At 31.8% G+C, this 20,721-nt stretch overlaps 1 protein-coding gene, 1 long non-coding RNA gene and 1 pseudogene across 2 annotated transcripts; 2 read left to right on the top strand and 1 right to left on the bottom strand.

The window, feature by feature from the left end:
• The first annotated feature begins 4,220 nt into the window (after positions 1–4,220).
• LOC123201152 (receptor-like protein 19) lies at positions 4,221–6,286 on the top strand. The gene is made up of 2 exons (XM_044616616.1): positions 4,221–4,942; positions 5,030–6,286. Exons 1-2 carry the CDS (start codon positions 4,291–4,293, stop codon positions 6,070–6,072), a joined length of 1,695 nt encoding a protein of 564 aa, XP_044472551.1. The 5' UTR covers positions 4,221–4,290; the 3' UTR covers positions 6,073–6,286.
• A 1,023-nt stretch (positions 6,287–7,309) lies between these two features.
• The window catches only part of LOC123200294, a 30,904-nt pseudogene continuing 17,492 nt past the window's right edge, over positions 7,310–20,721 (bottom strand).
• Positions 10,635–16,424, top strand: LOC123201156. Its single transcript, XR_006498742.1, has 2 exons — positions 10,635–10,942; positions 15,640–16,424. It is a non-coding gene; the product is annotated as an uncharacterized LOC123201156 (long non-coding RNA).

Raw genomic sequence — 20,721 nt, 5'->3', positions numbered from 1 at the left:
TGTGTTGGTCATGAAGGGTTTGAGTGGTATTTTGTAGGAGACTACTCAAGTTGTCAATTTTCAACACTATTGGCATTGTCGCCAAACTGGTATCACCCACCTATGCTTTGCGGATGATCTTATGATATTTTGTAATATAGATGCCTTCTCTATGGGAGTTATCAAGTCTTATTTGGAAGAATTTGTCAGTCTCTAGTTTGGTTACTACTTTAAAGAAAAGTCAGCTTTTCCTATCAGGGGTTCATAAGCATATTCAAACTATCTATAAGTTCTAATTAGCAGTTTTACCTGTCTGATATTTAAAAGTGCCCTTGGTTACCACTCGACTTAGACACTCAGACTATCAACCACTGATAAAGCGAATTCTAGCTAGAATCAGACTATGAAATTAATTTCTCTCACATATGTTGGTGGCTTGTAGTTGATCAAGTTAGTTTTGTTCTCCAATCAAGTATATTAGTCCTCCATATTTATTCTCCCTACAGTTACTATGAGGAAGATTAACAATATATTGCGAGGTGTCCTTTGGAAAGACACCTCTCTCTTGCATTTAGGGGCTAAAGTGGCCTAGGCTTCAGTTTGTTACCCTCTGAGAGAGGGAGGTTTGGGGATTAAGAAGTGTAAGTATTGGAATAAGGCGGTTGTTTTGAATCATATTCAAAAGCTTCTCAAAAATTGCACCTCTATTTGGTCAGCTTAGGTTTATCGGTTCCTTTTTAGAGGTCGTTCTTTCTAGCATATCTAAGTTACCTCTAGGGCTTCGTGTAGAGGTCTCATTGTTAGCTGTATTAGTAATGGTCAGGATACCTCTCTATGGCTTGACTATTGGCTTTTGCATGGTCGTTTGTGTGATCTATATTTGTTTAGAGTTTTATCAATTACAAGTTTGCCTTGGGATGTCAAGGTTTCTGATATCATCTGTGATGGCTAGTGGGCTTTCCAATCAAGCAGTTTGGAGCTTCAACATGTCTAGGGCTCGATCATTATACATCCACAAATAGGGGTTCTTGATCACCTTGTTTGGAAGGGTCATTCTTTTGGCAAGTTTTTTTATCTATTATACATGGGACATGTTACAAGCCCGTAGAGATGTCACCATTGTGCACCATCTACTTTGCTTCCCGAGACATATTTCACGCCACTCTTTCATCTTGGGCTTGCTACTTTGGGTTGTTTATAGACCATGGATTGACTTTAGCATCATAGGATTCTGTAATCCACAGTCTATGGCCTATGTGGGTCACCCATGGAGACTCATGACCATCTTTTTTTCAACTACGATTTCTCTTTCTCTGTATAGGGGGAAATCAAAGCGAAGACTTTATTGGCTTGGTCGAGCCTCACCTAGTCCTCATTAGTGCACTAAGCAACTCTACACCTTAGGCGGAGGAAAGACTTCCAACGTCTTCTTTCTCTGTTATCCTTGTCATATTTATTTACCAAAAAAAATTGACTCATATTACAAACTTATTATGCAAACAAATTTTCGCAAATTGATGTGAATATTCTACATATATTTTCCTTTATATACATGCATAATATTATTCATTTAATAATTTCCTTCATTTAATTTTTTTATTTTTTACCAAATGATATTAAATTAATGTATTACTGCTAAGAAAAATTTAATAGTCTTCTAAGTCAATGGTCAATGTCAATGAAATGTCTAGCTTCCATAAATTTTCAAGTAAGCTAGCTTGACTTAGAAAATTAGTTTATGATCACAACACTTTAACAAGAAGAAAGTTTATGATGACATATTATTAATTATTTAAATTAATAATTAGTAATTACAAAAAATAATTTTAAATATCTTATAACATCACTTAGGAAACATCCTATATTAATTTTTTCAATTTAAATTGATAATAAAAAATGAAATGGAAGAAAATATAGTTTATATAATTTATATGGGTGGATTACTTGCTTTGGAATTAAGATGGTAGAGTCTTTTGGAATTCTAAATTTTATCTTATCATACAATCACTCTCTCTACTATTAATTGATGAAATTGATTTGTAACCAATTCTCCATCTGTTATTAATTTCAACTCTAAATTAATCGAAAAAATTAATGATATATAACTTTTGTCAATACTATAGAGATTATATATTATATAGATTAATTAAGATTCGATCTTAAATATTATTTTGAAGCACCTATGAGATGTTTCTATTAAAAAAAATTAAACTTAAATAACAATAACATGTGTAGTTGTCAGCCGATTACATCAATTTGTAAAATAAGGTTGTTAACTTATGATTTCGATTTCAATTTCAATTTCAATCCATTATGGAATCAAAATCAGTCCAAAAATCGAATCTGCACCGAAACTCCAGTACCCTGTCAGTTTCTTTATCCTTCCACTCTGTCAGATTCATTATAAGTAACCAAAAGAAAAAGCAGCAACTAATTAAGCATTCTTTTTCAAAATTCAAACTAAATACAAATAAATGACAATAATTATATTAAAATTACATCTTCCAATCATATCTCCAACTCAAATATAATTAATTATTTCTCTTGCCCAAAAATGAATTCATTTGTCTAAAAATAGAGGTAATTACATCTGAAACTTTGTCTCATCGGATTTTAAGTTTATTATATTTTGTTTTATATTTTGTAATTATATATATACAAAATATAAATTTATTATATTATATATATATATATATATATATATATATATATATATATATATATAGATTTTGTAATTATATAAAACATATATGAAGTTACATTTTATTAATTTCTTCAGTTAATTTAAGACTCTAAATTAGTGAATTTTTACAAAAAGAAATTGAACTTTCTCATTTATTGGAAATTTGTATATTTTCTATACATGTTTTTTCTTTGTTTGTTTCAAAGACTTTTGAGTCAATGTAAATAACTAAAGTTACCATATATATTTGAAAATGGTTGCATTATAAATTCAAATGTGAAATTTCAAAAGACTTCCCTGTCTGAACAACCATTGACCAAGACTTGTGTGTTTGGAAGAGTCTTCTAAGGATGCCCAACTCTTTAATTTACATAATATAATCTTTTTTCAACAAACATTAATAATAATGAAAATATTTTTCCTTAATAATAATAATTACAATGTGTAAGTTTGTAAAAAGATATCATTTAAATTTAAATTTTGTTTTTTGGAATCAAAACTTGAATTAGTGGCATATTTCATGAGCACATTTGTATTTAGTAACCTTGTTTTAAAAAAAAAAAAAAACTTTCGATCAGTTAGCCAAAAGTTGTAATTATTAATTAGTAATTTATTATTTGTTTAAATAATCAGATGGGGAATTATGTGCTTATGATTTGAGAAAATTGAGCAGCACAACTTGACCACTTTAAGTAATTTGTATTCATCAATTTCAAAGTCATTAAATTTTTAAACCTTTATAGGGGTTAGACTCTAAATGTCATGACTTTGAATTATTATTTCCCGTCATTATTAAATTTATAATCTTTTCTTTTTCTCATTACTCAAAATTTCAAAGTTTAATATTGACCGATTGTTTAATCTAATTGTCTTATTTATGAATTGTCACACCCATCATCTTTTTCAGAAAAAATTAAGCTTATCGTGTAAGTATACAATGAGAACGAATGTAAAATAAAGCACACCATTTCTAACTAAATAATGTTTCTAACACTTGTGCTATATTATTTGTCTACAATCTAATTTGAAAAATATCCCTTAAATTGATTGCAGTGAGCTAAAATTTGGAATTCTAAAAGGCTTCAAAATTTATCCTTGTTCAATCTACTTCTCATCAGAACTACTCTCATCACCAACAAATATATATGGAATATGAGTTTATAATAGCTGTAGTATATTTATTATAAGCCAACTCAAGTAGACTTAGCAAACATTTATCACTCGAAGTTTGTGTTAAGTTTGTATTCAAATTAATATCTATCCATAACAATTTCTCTTAGAAGTAATGTGAAATGATCCTGATTTTCAATAAATTGTCATTAATGAGCTCAAATAATAGACAAAAAAATTGGTTGCAAATTAATTTCATCCAACCAACATTACAATTATTATGAGAGAGTCGGATTGTAACATGACTTGAAATTTGGAATTACAAAAGGCTCCACCATCTTAATCCAAGATTGTGACACCTGTATATTTTTTAGAATTTGAGTCAATAATATTGATAGTATATCTATCATGATATGCCTATAAATTCATCTCATGCTTAAGAACAAGATCTTCATAATCAAATCTAGCTACTTACCTAAATTATATATGTGGTTATCATTATTTTTCTTCTCATTTCGATGCTTAATTCTTGGGTTTTATTCCTTTATTTTTCAGTACTTGTTCGCCTCACTTGTGTGCAATCACTCTGTCATGAAAATGAGCACTCTGCCTTGTTACAATTCAAGGAAACCATGATTATCAATAAGTTTGCTTCTTCCGATCCTTCTGCTTATCCCAAGGTTGCATCTTGGAAAGCCAATAAAGATTGTTGCTCATGGGATGGGGTCAAGTGCAATGAGGTTACTGGTCATGTGGTTAAGCTTGACCTTACTAGTAGTTGCCTCTATGGTTCTATCAACTCTAGTAGTAGTCTCTTCCACCTTGTCCACCTTACATGGCTTAGATTGGCTGATAACGACTTCAATGGCTCTAAAATCCCTTCAGCAATCAAGAACCTTTCCAGGTTATCATATCTGAGCCTATATAATTCTAGTTTTTCTGGTCAAATACCATCAGAAGTGCTAGAGCTCTCAAAGTTGGAGACCCTTGACACAACGTTTAATTTTAACTTGAAGCTCCAAAACCCAAGTCTAAGAAGCCTACTTGAGAAGTTAACTCAGCTCAAAGAGCTATATCTTGGTCACAACAACATTTCTTCATCGATACCTGATGTCTTGGCAAATTTATCTTTGTTGACTGCCTTATCTCTCAAGGGTTGCCAATTGCAAGGTAAATTCCCCGCAAAGATATTCCAATTACCCAACCTTCACACTCTTAGTGTGCGTTTTAATCCTAATCTTTTTGGATCCTTGCCAGAATTTCAAAACAACAGCCCCCTTAAAGAATTGAGAGTTGCGAACACATCATTTTTTGGGGAGATTCCATATTCAATAGGGAATCTTAATTCCTTACAGATCCTAGATGTAAGTTCTTGCCATTTTTTTGGATTGATTCCACCTTCTCTTGGAAATCTTTCTTCTTTAAAAGAATTGAACCTTTCTAGGAACGATTTTTCAAGCCAAGATTGTCGTTCATTGTCATGGATGGGCCAGTGTAGTGAGCTTGCTTCTTTACACCTTTCAAGGATCAACTTAGTTGGTGAAATTACCTCTTTGGTCAAAAGCCTAAAAAACCTTACCAAGCTCACTTCTCTTTACTTAAATGACAATAAACTTTCTGGTGAATTACCAGCTGCCTTCGGAAATCTATCTTCGTTGAAAGAACTAGACATTTCTTGGAACAATTTTGAAAGGTATGATTTTCGTTCATTGTCATGGATGGCCAAGTCTAGTGAACTTACTTGTTTAAGCCTTGTAGAGACCAACTTAGTTGGTGAAATTCCTTCTTGGCTCATGAGCGTAACAAGCCTTACTGAATTATATTTGGGTGAAAATGAATTAAATGGTACAATCCCTTCTCAGATTAGAAACCTAACGCAACTGAAACTTCTTGCACTTAACTCAAATAAATTGCAAGGCTCATTTCCTAGCGCTCTATATCATCTTGAGAACCTTAATTTGCTTTACCTTCAATCAAATAATATGAGTGGCACAGTGGATTTGGACATGATTGCTTCTAAACTCATAAATTTAGAATCTTTTAGTCTCTCTTCAAACAATTTTTCATTGCTCATTGATGCCAATGGTCATACTAAATTTCCGAAACTTCGATATCTTGGATTGGGGTCTTGCAACCTTAATAAGTTTCCAAGCTTCTTGCGGAACCAAGATCAATTGATAGATCTAGACCTTTCCTCAAACAAGATTGCTGGCAAAATACCAAGATGGTTTTTGAACGCAAGTGTAGATTCATTGGTAAACTTGAACCTTGCCAACAATCTTTTAACTGGCTTTGACTGACTTCATGTGTTGTGTTTCTTCTCATCTGCTTCCCTCGTCTTATTATTCTTAAATAAGTTGTCAGGGCAAATCCCAGTTCCACCATTGCCCATGTAGTTTATTGAGTTTCATTCAATAATCCGACAGGAGGAATTCTTCCATGGTACAGATTATTGAAACTTTGAATGTATTTTTGTTAAAGTTTAATGAAAATAAATATTTCATATGGAAGAAATGTATTTTTTGTCTAATTTTTCATTATCAATTTTTCTAAGCTAACTTAATATTTATTTCCTTTTTTATAAGATTTAATTAGTTAATTTTATTTATTAGTTTAAAGAAAATTTAAATTTAATATCTAACGTTAATTTGGAAAATAACTATAAAAATCTATTCCAATTTTCAATGTTTTTAAAATTGAACTAGACCGGGTGGTTCAACCATGAACTGATTCTTAATCCGATCTGTATTTATGCAATTGTTGACCATATATTAACTCAATCAAACTCAGTAAAAATTGATCAATTGAAAAAAAAAAAAATTAAACTAAGAAAACCTGGTTCACACTATACATGATTTAATTATATATTGAAATCATTAAAAATTCATAATTTTAGATTTGAAACATTAAACTTAAAAATTAGAGTTAAATAGTAAAACACAAAATGGTAGAATCAAAATTCTACAATCCTCTAACTCAAACTTAAATAAACTTTGTTCATCTCTCAAACTAAAAATGTGAAGCTCAATAGTTATATTAATTAAAGAAATGACTACATAATATTACAAAGTGTTAATTCAACTTTTAATGATTATTCATTTAATTATAGTGACTTAAATTGAAACTGATTGATTGAACTATGAACTGGTGAGACACTCGATTTAAATTTGATTGTCGATCTAATTTTAAAAACATTACTACCTTTTAAACAGTTTTTGCACAACCAAAGTATCTTAAAAAGTGATGCAACACATGACTCAACGGTTAGACTGATTCATTACATTTTGGAAAATGTAGTGACTAAAGTTTTATTCGCTTGTCCATCTAAGTAGAGTGGGTAAAACCTATGGCAATACATGTGTTAAGTACTTTAAGTAGAGTTTGCATGTAAAAATTATAAGAAAATAGAGTGCTAATTAGACAGCAAATAGAGCATATCACTGACATAGTAGATTTATTTGCTGCCTCTGACAGGGGATGTAGATAATACAACTTGTTGCCGAACCATTATAAATTCCCTAGGTTGCAACTGAAGGTCTACCTCTTGCGTTTGCTCTTAGAACAAGTAGAGGATGAAGGATTACTATGCCAATTCCTTTTTCTTCGGTTTATAAACCAGTTATTTATCTGCTTTAATTGCAATCCTGTTTCTTGCGCCAATTTCGCCCTATCTTCCTCCTGCAGAAACGATTAGATTGAACTGATGGCCATATAAGAGAGTTCAATATACTTATTGTTTGGTATGGCCACTTGGCATGTGACTGCCACCAAGCTTTTCAAGAGTGAGGTTGTGCCACCTGGCAATTTCCCAGCTCTTTTCTTCCGCAGAATTTCTTCTCTATTGTCTACAATCTTCTCCTTATAACCCCGAAAAGGAGAAATTGGATTAGTTGCACCATCGAGTAGTACACCTAAAGAATTTATGCATCATACCTGTTTCAAGTCATGCTTCAGTTCTAGCTGAACATGCTCCATTAACAATCTCTCAGTTTCAGTTGGAACAAGAGGACCAAATCCCAGACTATCAGTCCCATCCAGACTTCCATCATTCAACTTTAAGTCACTATCTGCCTGGTCTTCATCATCATCCCACATGGTTGCATCCGTGCCTTGATGGCAAAATTCGCAAGTGCACGAAATTGCTCAAGTAACATAGTACACTCACACGAGGATTGTTTACTAAATGCCAAAATTGTTTTATCTCTTTTATTTTTTAGTTTAATTAATTTTTGTACATTTAATTTCATTTGATAAAAAATTAAAAAAACTAATAAATGAATAATATTATGCTTGCAGATGAAAAACAATACGTAGAAATTTTCACATCATTTTACAAGAAATTGTTTGCATAATTAATTTGTTTGTGTAATATTACTTTTTAGTAAATATGATTCAATTTCATTACTAATGAAAAAATAAATTAAAACTTACTACTTAATTAAAATAATTTCTAATTAATTTGTTGTCTAATTTAAAAATATCAAACACATTTTGGACTTTTAAATTCAAATTTTCTCTAGTTATCTGCCTACCTATCCAAATATGTTGATTTTGGCAATTTTTTCGAAGTTAATGCAATTGATGTCTTGGGTGTTTAATTAATTCTATACAATTAATTAATAAATTCTTTGGCAATTATTTATTTGTATAGACATCTCCTGGGTTTAGGCAACTACATTGGTTATGTACGGTTAATTAATTCTTTCTCTTTGTAGAAACATCTCTTGGGTATTTAACAACAATATTTAAGATCCAATCCGGGTTAATTTATAGAAATCTATAATGATTTCATAGTATAACTGATAGTTTGTATTATTAGATCGTATTTGTTTTGTATCAGTTTAAGTTTCAGATTGAAGATATTAAACCCTACTCTAATTTGAAATATAATTATATCAAAAATTTTTAACCATAATCTGAACTTAAATATTTTCCAATTAACCCGACCTGATTTGAATTAACCCAAATTATGTAACAAACAAAGTCGTGTTAAAACATAACATGTAACGATATGATTTACTATAAAATAATATACTTTGTAATATGCCATGGAATAACATGATTTTTGCAAAAAAAAAAAACATGAAAAAATATTTTAACACAAAAACATTTTGTTAAAACAAAATTGTTCTGTTTTATGTTAGTAATAAAGTTTGTTTATTATATTTTTATATGATCAATTATAAGGATAAAAAAACAAAATATCATAAACAAAAACTTAAATAAGTCTACAACTTTAACTTTAAAATGATGTCATCAATAACCAATGAGATTATGTCGTAAAGTCTCAAACCCAAGCCTAAACTTTGAAAATTTTAATACTCCACTAATTTTGTTAACCTTTAGAATCTAATATCTGGTCATTATAAGTACTACTTATATGATTATAGCGACTAATTATTTATACCCTTATTATAAATAAATATAATTATACTTTTAACAATAGATTTTTAAATTTTCCGCTAAAAACTTGCAAGCTTGTCGTTATTGTAGGGTTGGACTCAAACCAGCCAAGTTGGCTCAACCTTAAAAATCAATTCAGTTCGATTTGATTCTGTTAGAATTTGTTTAACTCAAATTCGAATCGAACTTAAACTCTTGGCTCATTTCTAAAAATTGAGTTAAATTGGAACAAGCTCGGTTCAATTCACAAGTCTAAAGATGACTAGATTCGGTTTAAATTTTATTCGTGATTAGATTCAGGTTATGTTAAGTAATTCTCAAATCAATATGAGTTTACCTATAATTGGATAAAATAATATTGTTTTTTCAATAAACTGTAGAGTAAAGTCACAAATTTAAGTTATAAATTCGAATTATAAACTCAAATCAAATTTAAACAGAATCATTTTTATTTGAGTCAAATTCAAGTTATCTTAATTTTGATTTGATAAATTTAAATTACACTCAAATCGAATTATTTTTTTGGCCAAACGACTATTTTCCACCCAAATTATGTGCTTTTGTCAAGTTTCCCTTCATTAACTTTGAAAATATCATTTACCCACCCATGGGCTGTTAAATTTAACGGAACCCTAACCCTGAAAATTTTTTCTCATTTTCCCCCTTAAAATTTTAAAAACTAACAATTTTCCCCAACCTAAGTTTTAAAAAACAGCGTTTTCCCCCTTAGGGTTTTCAATTTTTCAGAGTTAGTCTTCCGACGTCGTTTCTTTCTCTCCATCAACCTCTAGGCGACTCCTCTTCCTCTCCGGTGCAGCCTCCTTCCGGCGATTATGCTAGGCACGGTCGTCAAGTCGTCTTCATCTCTGACGAAGACGAGGTCTTCGTTGACGACAAAGACTCCTCGTCTTTGTCTCTAGATGAAGACGACTGGTCTTCGTCTCGATGAAGACAAGTCGTCTTCGTCGATGATAGTTTTCAAGACAACCGTCGGAAGGAGGCTGCATCGGAAAGGAAGAAGAGTGGCCTGGAGGTCGCCGAAAAACTAACTCAGAAAATTAAAAACCCTAGGGGGGAAATATAGTTTTTTAAAACTTAGGTTGGGAGAAATTGTTAGTTTGTAGGGTTTAGGGGGGAAAATAAAATCCAATTTAAGTTTATTTTTAATAATATAGACAAAATAACGATTTTACCCTTGAAACCGCTAATTTTAATTGGTCATGGGTGGGTAAATAATATTTTCAAAGTTAATAGGAAGAAACTTGAGAAAAGTGCGTACTTTGGGTGGGAAATAGTCCTTCGGCCTATTTTTTTTAATAAACGGACTTGAGATAGGAGACGTTGTAACACCATTTGGTTAATTAAAATAACGTGTGAATACAAATATATATATATATATATATATATATATATATATATATATATATATATATATATATATATATATATATCTATCATTTTCAATGTCCGTGACACTTCTCCAATTGACTATCCAGTTTCCACTCTCGACCTCCACTCCAGTCTCTCCCAACGCGGAGCATCGGTCTCGAAATCTTACAAAATCAATGACCGCCAACAACTGAGAGGTGACGAAGCAGTGACCAAGCGAGTGGCGACCAACCGAGAGGAACACTTGAGACCATGCGACGACAACCAGGAGTACGAATGATTGACCGACAGAGCCCAAGAGACGAATCGAGAGGACGAACGACCGACCGACCTACTACGATGAGAGACAATGTCTGACTGAGAATCGAGTAGAAATTGGTAGATTTCTTAATCTTGTCTCCGTCATTCGATTTTTTGGTAGATTTTTTTGGATATTATGTCTTTTGTTTTAGAAATTTCAGCTTTTTACATGTTTGTGAAGTTGATTATTGATTAAATTTGATGCTCTGTTGAAACCCTAACACATTGCTGTCGACCTTGTAAATAAGAAGTTGAAAATGTCTTCGTAGAGTTTGCTTATTTTGAATTGGAAATCTGTTTGTTTATCTTGTCACGTTTGTATTTGTTTGCTGACCTGCCTGAGAATCATTTTTGAAGTTAACAAATTTGTTGGTTCATTTTCTATTGGACATTCTTTAAATCCTGTGAGTTTGAGTTGTGAATTTTTCAGGGGATTAGTGAGACTATTTTTGATTGGTTGAGTTTTTTTTAATTCAATTTCAGTGATGTTTTGTTTGATTACTAAGAAGACATAGAAAGAAACATGTAGAATCAAGATTTCAGTATGCAAACATGAAAGAAAAGTTTGAAATTATTCTCATTTGTCGATGCTGAGAAAATATGATATGATTTTCTCAGAGTTGCAAAACTTCACTCTGTAGAAATGTATGACAACAAATAGATTATGAGTATCACGTTGAATTACTTAAAGGCAAATATCTTGGTCATCTGACCAAGGAGCATCACGTTGGCTTTGAAGCAGCTGCATAGTACCAGCATTTTGTAGACGTGGTTCGGTTATTCCTATTTGTCTCTATCTATTGGTGGGGAGGTATATGAAGGAGGGAAAGAGTGGTTTGAGGAATGTTGTGCATCCTCCGAATAAGTATAGTGGTAGTCATCAATTCTTGTCAAGAGATGCTGCTCTTTCTCCGCATACCTATCTGCCACCCTTGCCATCTTTGGGATCTAGTAATAGTGACTCTTTTCTTTCACTTTAATCACAGACATTGCTAATGCCTTTGATTGTAGGTAGTGCTCTTCTTTGAGGATCTTCTCTATGTTACTTGGATTTAGGTTGTATTGTTACTAGTATGCCGGATTTGATCGCATTTGGCAATAGCAGTGTGACGCTCTCACAGAGTCCATCTGTTATGGATTTGTTTAAGTTCACTGAAAGTAGTATCCCTACTAAGGGAGATTATCACAAAGGGGTTCCAAAATTGGCTTGGTTTTAGGATGCAGAATCCATGTTGAATCACCATTTAGCAGGGCTACTAGGGCTTGGTTCCCTTTCTTGGGCAGGGCATCACGTCCGTGTATCCTTGCCAATTAACCAATTTCTAAACGTTGGAGCAGATCCTAAAGAGATCCCACTTCCTCATGAATTTATCTTGAATCGGATCTTTCTTCACTCCTTGCCCACAGTTGTAGATCTTCCAAATTTAATAATGGTTGGACAAGAAATTGCTCCATTTCTTCTCACAAAACGGTCATTGTTACTGATGTAGAAATGTATGACAACAAATAGATTATTAGTATCACTCGTCGTCTTTACGACTACACCCTCCAAAATGTTCACAAGCCTCAGGTATTTATGCAATACAAGTACGTATGTGGACTGAAGCTAATTATACAACTAGAACAATTTGAAAATGATTTTGTTCTTAGAAAAGTGAAACTGATAAAGAGATAAAAATGAAGAATAATATTACTGTGGATAAAAACCTTCAAGGCGTATGAATTTGTGGAGGTTCATGATTTGTTTTCTAGTGTGAGTGCAACTACTTACGACTATGTGATTAGAAGTGATAGATCAAACCTGATACAGAAATGCATTTGTGTGCACAAAGGAATCATGACACGGTAGAAATTTGTTAGTTGCAAATGCATGGACATTATTTAATGATTAATGTTCACAATATTTCCTGATTTACACTGCAACGTGGAGAACATGTGAGGATATTTTATGGATATCTGAGGGTAAAAAAATCTTCATATTTTATGGATTTCATGTCAAATTTTGTCATGTCTATTTCATAAGATCTCAGTTGTATGGATTGAAGTTACATTTTATTCATTTCTTCAATTAATTTAAAGGTTAAAATTAGTTTATCATTTTTACAAAAACAAATTGAACTTTCTTATTTATTGGAAGTCTGTCTATTTTTATGCAAGTTTTGTCTTTAATTCAAAGACTTTTAAGTCAATGTAAATTTCTGAAGTTTTCATTTATGCATATGTTTATAAATATTTAAAGTTCAAATTATTTTCTTTCTAAAATTATGTGAAATACTCCCAATTTTCCAAATCTATTAATAACCATTGTCTAGATTTGTGATAGATTGATTGCATTATGAGTTAAAATTTGGAATTCCAAAAGGCTCTACTATCTTAATAACCATTGACCAAGACTTTTGTGTTCAAAAAAATCTTCTAACTATGCCCATCTGTTTAATTTACTTAATATAAAACTTGGGGGTTACCTCACTATAGTAGTTGCCATCTATGGTTCTATCAAATTTAGTAGGAATCTCTTTGTTGCGAAGAAAAAAATTAAACTAAAAATACCAAAATCAAACTCTCTTTTACTTAATTGAATTATATGACTACAAACGATGAACCAAAATATGAGTTTATCACACTAAACAATTAAAAGTAAATACAACAAAAAAGAACACCACAATTTAACGCGAAAATCTTTTCAATGTGAAAAGTAAAACTACAGGGTCTTACCCAAATAAATCAATCCATTATATAAAAAAAAGTATATTGTTTTCAACCTACAAATGAGTAGGCAACCCTCTAACGCAACAAAGTGAAAAAATAACACAAAGATGTAGAAAAAAATTTTGGCTATAGCTTCGAACACGAGCTTTGTCTTGCTGCGATCCACCGTTCTTCCTTTTGCACCTTCTCTCTCTTTCACTTTTGGTCCTGTCCATCACAAAATCTTCATAAATTGAACACAACGACAGCCTGCATTCCTCCATCAATGAACCTCCAGATTGGTCGCCTCTCTTCTGCGAGTAGCTTCATGATATAAACTGAACAAGAAGTTGGCTGGAGCAGAAGGTAATACAGTAGTAATAAAGTAAGGTGTTACGGTGTTGTTTTTCAATTGAAAATAATGGACGTTGCATCATCATATTACACATGTAGATACGCTATGTTTTGGACGAAATTAGTTAGCCAATTTTGGCGCTCATATATTGTACATTATGAATTTCGTTTTTTCACATATTGTACACTATAGCTAGCATTTTTATTGGTTTGAGAGAGAATTGAAGAAAATGAAGTGTGATGCGAAGAATCGAAGAAAATGAGTATCATTTATTAGAAAAAATTTTCTGGAAAATAAGAAAGTAGTCGTTGCATATAAACTACTTTGCCATTGGATGAGGAACACAGGGAGTAGTCGTTACAAAACAACTACTTTCCTTTCTTTTTAATTTTAATTTGCGAATTGTATTTTGTAATATACTTTGTAATATATTTTGTAATATATATATATATATATATATATATATATATATATATATATATATATTTTGTAATTATATAAAACATATATGAAGTTACATTTTACTAATTTCTTCAGTTAATTTAAAACTCTAAATTAGTGAATTTTTACAAAAAGAAATTGAACTTTCTCATTTATTGGAAATTTGTACATTTTCTATACATGTTTTGTCTTTGTTTCAAAGACTTTTGAGTCAATGTAAATAACTAAAGTTTCTGTATATATTTGAAAATGGTTGCATTATAAATTCAAATGTGAAATTTCAAAAGACTTCCCCATGTGAACAACCATTGACAAAGACTTGTGTGTTTGGAAGAATCTTCTAAGGATGCCCAACTCTTTAATTTACTTAATATAATCTTTTTTTTCAACAAACATTAATAATAATGAAAATATTTTTCCTTAATAATAATAATAATAACAATGTGTAAGTTTATAAAAAGATATCATTTAAATTTAAATTTTGTTTTTTGGAATCAAAATTTGAATTAGTGGCATATTTTATGAGCACATTTGTATTTAGTAACCTTGTTTTAAAAAAAAAAAAAACTTTCAATCAGTTAGCCAAAAATTGTAATTATTAATTAGTAATTTATTATTTGTTTAAATAATCAGATGGGGAATTATGTGCTCATGATTTGAAAAAACTGAGCAGCACAACTTGACCACTTTAAGTAATTTGTATTCATCAATTTCAAAGTTACTAAATTTCTAAACCTTTATAGGGCCTAGACTTTAAATGCCATGACTTTGAATTATTAGTCCAACTCTCTTATTTATGAATTGTCACATCCATCATTTTTTTGGGAAAAAATTAAGCTTATCATGTAAGTATACAATGAGAATGAATGCAAAATAAAGCACACCCTTTCTAACTAAGTAATGTTTCTAACGCTTCTGCTATATTATTTGTCTACAATCTAATTTGAAAAATATCTCTTAAATTGATTGCAGTGAACTAAAATTTGGAATTCTAAAAGGCTTCAAAATTTATCCTTGTTCAATCTACTTCTCGTCAGAACTACTCTCATCGCCAACAAATATATACGGAATATGAGTTTATAATACCTGTAGTATATTTATTATAAGCCAACTCAAGTAGACTTAGCAAACATTTATCACTCCAAGTTTGCATTAAGTTTGTATTCAAATTAATATCTATCCATAAAAATTTCCATTGACACTATGCACATGTTTGCGTTAAGTTTGTATTCAAAATTAATATCTCCCACTATGCACATGTTTCATGTAATGCCTCTTTATGTGGTGCAAGGTGCCATTGCAAAATTGCCTGCAGACAAAGCAGCGAGTCAGCAACTCGACAGGATGCTGAAGGAGTGGTGAGTTCATGGAGTGGCGGCTTTTATAGCTACATCTGCCAGGTTCAACTAGAATGTTCCAAGTCTGATGTAAAATGCTGGCTACGCCTTTACCAACTTTGTTTTTCATCTTCTTTGGATTTATTTGGTCTTTGAATCCCATGTTTTAAATTGAGATTTTGATTATGTCTTCTCTAAGCATCTTTGAACATCAAGGAACAAGCTCTATCTTCTTTGCCGTTCCCTGTAATACCTCAACTCACTTTCACAAACCCAGAAGGACAGAGAATGGTAGTTTCCCTACAATATCCGGTGGTGTACATTTCCCCAAAAACCTTCGTTAGACCACAATTGACACGTGTCAGTCACTAGATATTTTTCTCCCTCCCTATACCCCCACACACATGACAACATTGAGAAAAAAATCGATTCGTCGTTTTTAAAGCCATCAAAGAAAGCCGAGAAAGCTCGGATAAATCAGAGGCTGCTACTGTCGCGGAGTCTGAAACGGCTGGTGAGTCAAGTGTGGAGGTGAGCGAGCAAGGATCGGAGATAGAAAAGGTTTAGCAGGAGAGGAAAGAGGAGAAAGCGAGAGATTTGTTGCGTGGAGTTTCGGAGGAGATGAGACAGAAAGAGCGGCTAGCGTTCGGAAAAGTATTGGGGATGATAGGTGTCGTGCTAGGAGTGATTGTCAGGTCGAGTGTCGTTTTGCTGAGTTATCTGATTGGGCTTTTGCTAAAAGAGGCGTTCATGATTTCTTCGGCTAAGAAAGATACAAGCCCAAAATCATGCCCCTCTTGGGTTCTATCATTTTTTAATCAATTTACTCCAAAAAAAAATGGAAAATAAGGATACCGTCACAACATGTAAAAAAAAAAAAGTTTATGGTTGTCTTATGGTCAAAACACTTATTCCCATTGACAAAGTCATATTTGTTAATTTTGAAAAATTTAAATACCACTTTGTTAATTGTTATTGTTAACTTGAAAAATAAAGTTATCGTTCACAACATGCAAAAAAAAAAAAATTGATGGTTGTCTAATGACCAAAACACTTATTTCTATTGATAAAGTCATATTTATTAATTTTGAAAAACTCAAATATCATCCTATCAATTGTTATTATTAACTTGAAAAATAAGGTTACCGTTCACAACATGCAAAAAAATAAAAAGTTGATGATTGTCTAATGGCCAAAACACTTATTCTCATTAACGAAGTCATATTTGTTAATTTTGGAAAACTCAAAAACCACTCTGTCAATTGTCATTGTTATCTTGGAACAAGCTTTCTCTTTCTTGTGCAGGCATTGAGCCCCACCCCAATTCTCAAAACACCAGTGCAGGGTAAGTAGGTCCTTCTGCCTTAATGGTGATGGAGAAAATTTATAACGTGCCCGACAAATTTCTTGCTTCAAATTAATTTTGTGTGTGTGTGTGTGTGTGTGAGAGAGAGCCAGCTGGTACGCTAAGCGACATTAGGGGCAGGGGTGGATTCCAACGAAGTTAGTTCAATTTTATGTGAAACAAATTCGAATTAAGGTTTTCAGTTAAATATTTTAATTTGAGTTCAGAACAAAATTTCATCGAGTGAAGTACTCATCCTGTAGGTGATAGTTATTGATTCCTCTAGTAATATTATTTATTTTATTAATAATATTATTTATTATATTAATAATTTTTTTATAATAATTTTGATTAATTTAAATTTAGATTAAATTATTTTTAATTGATCATAATAAATTTGAATTAAACTCAAATCAACTCATATTTGAGTTTAACTTAACTTAAATCTAACTTTAATTAAGGTTGAATCTAAATCAATTTAATTCAATTTAATGTTTGATTCAAATCGAATCAAATTTAAATTAGAGTTTTAGTTTTATAGCTTTGTTCAAATTTAACTCAAATCTCTCTTTGATAATATTATTTATCTTATTAATGATATTATTTATTTTATCAATAATATTATTTATTTTATATGAATATTTAAAAAAATATTTTTAATTAATTTAAATAAATTTAAATTTAAACTAATTTAAGTTCAATTTAACTAAACCCGGCGTTAAAGGGCATTGGAATATCTAAGGTGTCTAATCAATCTACCGACATGCGAGTGTTGATGGGTCCACATATTTATGTATCTTCATTAATTTTAGATGCCCCCAAGAAAAAAGAGTGTGAGATTGATAGATAGATAGATACAGATAGAGGGATGCACTGCCATGCATTACTAGTTAGAAAATGCTTCTTCTGTTGTATGCTGTTGTTGATGAGTGTTCAGATTTTTTTACTTGTTAGGCCTTCAAGATTTGATTTGATCAGCATTTTGTCGTTAGAAACTTACAATCTTGCATTGCATGAGTTATTTGAAGTTGTTTCTTTACTCAAGTTTTGGAAAAGGAACCAGCTCAGAACTGCACATTCAAGGCAAAGTTTTAATTTTTCATATCCTACAAGCGAGAATGAATACAAAATAAAGCACACCTTTTCTAACTAAATAAAGTTTCTAACACTTTTGCTATATTATTTGTCTACAATCTAATTTGAAAATTATCCCCTAAATTGATTGCAGTGAGCTAAAATTTGGAATTCCAAAAGGCTTCAAAATTTCAATGCAAGATTTGAATAGTTAGCTTCAAATAATGAAAAATCTCCCTTAGACTCATTGCATTGAGCAAAGAGGTGACGCTTTTAATATTTACACAGGCTTTTTTAGCTTTCATAACTATAAATTTCTTATGTTCTAAACAACAACAACAATAATCAATAACAACCACGTGGAGGCTCTTGATTGATTGACCGAATCACCTTATTAATATTGACATGTTTTTATTTTTTTGCGCTTAAATTTATCCTTGTTCAATTTACTTCTCGTCAGAACTACACTCATCACCAAAAAATATATATGGAATATGAGTTTATAATACCTGTAGTATATTTATTATAAGCCAACTCAAGTAGACTTAGCAAACATTTATCACTCTAAGTTTGTGTTAAGTTTGTATTCAAATTAATATCTATCCATAAAAATTTCTCTTAGAAGTAATGTGAAATGATCCTGATTTTCAATAAATTGTCATTAATGAGCCCAAATAATAGACAAAAAAATTGATTGCAAATTAATTTCATCCGACTAACATTACAATTATTATGAGAGAGCCTGATTGCAACTTGAGTTGAAATTTGGAATTACAAAAGGCTCCACCATCTTAATCCAAGATTATGACACCTGTATATTTTTTAGAATTTGAGTCAATAATATTGATAGTATATCCATCATGATATGCCTATAAATTCATCTCATGCTTAAGAACAAGATCTTCATAATCAAATCAAGCTACTTACCAAAATTATATATGGGGCTTTCATTATTTTTCTTCTCATTTCGATGCTTAATTCTTTGGCTTTTATTCCTTTACTTTTCAGTACTTGTTTGCTTCACTTGTTGTGTGCAATCACTCTGTCATGATGATGAGCGCTCTACCCTGTTACAGTTCAAGGAAACCATGATTATCAATAAGTTTGCTTCCTCTGAACCTTCTGCTTATCCCAAGGTTGCATCTTGGAAAGCCGATAAAGACTGTTGCTCATGGGACGGAGTCACCTGCAATGAGGTTTCCGGTCATTTGGTCGAGCTTGACCTCTCTAGTAGTTGCCTTTATGGTTCTATCAACTCTAGCAGCAGTCTCTTCCATCTTGTCCACCTTACACGACTTAGCTTGGCTGATAATGACTTCAATGGCTCTAAAATCCCTTCTGCAATCAAGAACCTTTCCAGGTTATCATATCTGAACCTATATAACTCTAGTTTTTCTGGTCAAATACCGTCGGAAGTCCTAGAGCTCTCAAAGTTGGAGACCCTTGACATAATGTATAATTTTAACTTCAAGCTCCACAAGCCAAGTCTAAGAAGCCTACTTGAGAAATTAACTCAACTCAAAGTCCTATATCTTGCTTATGTCAACATTTCTTCACCAATACCTGATATCTTGGTAAATTATTCTTCGTTGACTGAGTTATCTCTCAAGGGTTGTCATTTACAAGGTGAATTCCCTACGAAGACATTCCAATTACCTAATCTTCGCTTGCTCAGTGTGGGTTTAAATCCAGATCTCTTTGGATCCTTGCCAGAATTTCAAAACAACAATCGCCTTGAAGTTTTGAGACTTTTTAACACACTATTTTTTGGTGAGATTCCACATTCAATAGGGAATCTTAATTCCTTACAAACCTTGGATATAAGTTCTTGTAGTTTTTGGGGATCGATTCCAACTTCACTTGGCAATCTTACCAAGATCACTCATCTTTACTTAAATGATAATCAATTTTCAGGTAAGTTGCCAGCTATCCTCGGAAATCTTTCTTCTTTAGAAGAATTTGACCTTTCTGTGAACGATTTTTCAAGCTATGATTTTCATTCATTATCATGGATGGCCAAGTTTGGTAAACTTACTTATTTAAGCCTTGTAAATACCAACTTAGGTGGTGAAATTCCCTCTTGGCTAATGAGATTAAATACCCTTGCTTATTTAAATTTGACAGAAAATAAATTAAATGGTTCAATCCCTTCTCAGATTAGAAACCTGACGCAACTAATTTTTCTTGGACTGAAATCAAATCAATTGCAAGGCCCATTTCCTAGTGCTCTTTATCACCTTGAGAACCTTGAATATCTTGTCCTTGATTCAAATAATATGAATGGCACAGTGGATTTGGACATGATTGCTTCTAAACTCAGAAATTTAGAATATTTTAGTCTCTCCTCAAACAATTTTTTATGGCACAGTGAGACCAATGGTCATACTAAATTTCCGAAGCTTAGTCATCTAGGATTGGGGTCCTGTAACCTAAATAAGTTCCCGAGCTTCTTGCGGAATCAAGATAAATTGACTGAACTAGGCCTTTCCTCAAACAAGATTGCTGGCAAAATACCTAGATGGTTTTTGAATGTAAGCGTAGATTCGTTGCAAAACTTGAACCTTGCCAACAATCTTTTAACTGGCTTTGACTGACGTCATATGTTGTGTTGCTTTTC

This window comes from Mangifera indica, chromosome 17, assembly GCF_011075055.1.
Source record: "Mangifera indica cultivar Alphonso chromosome 17, CATAS_Mindica_2.1, whole genome shotgun sequence".
NCBI lineage: Eukaryota > Viridiplantae > Streptophyta > Magnoliopsida > Sapindales > Anacardiaceae > Mangifera > Mangifera indica.
This window is presented reverse-complemented; position numbering and strand designations above follow the sequence as displayed.

Excerpts from the sequence above, each read along its gene's own strand:
- LOC123201152 (XM_044616616.1), top strand. The coding sequence starts at position 4,291 with ATGCTTAATTCTTGGGTTTTATTCCTTTATTTTTCAGTACTTGTTCGC. Across the intron at positions 4,943-5,029 it reads CAAGGGTTGCCAATTGCAAG|AATTTCAAAACAACAGCCCC; the intron begins GTAAATTCCCCG and ends GATCCTTGCCAG.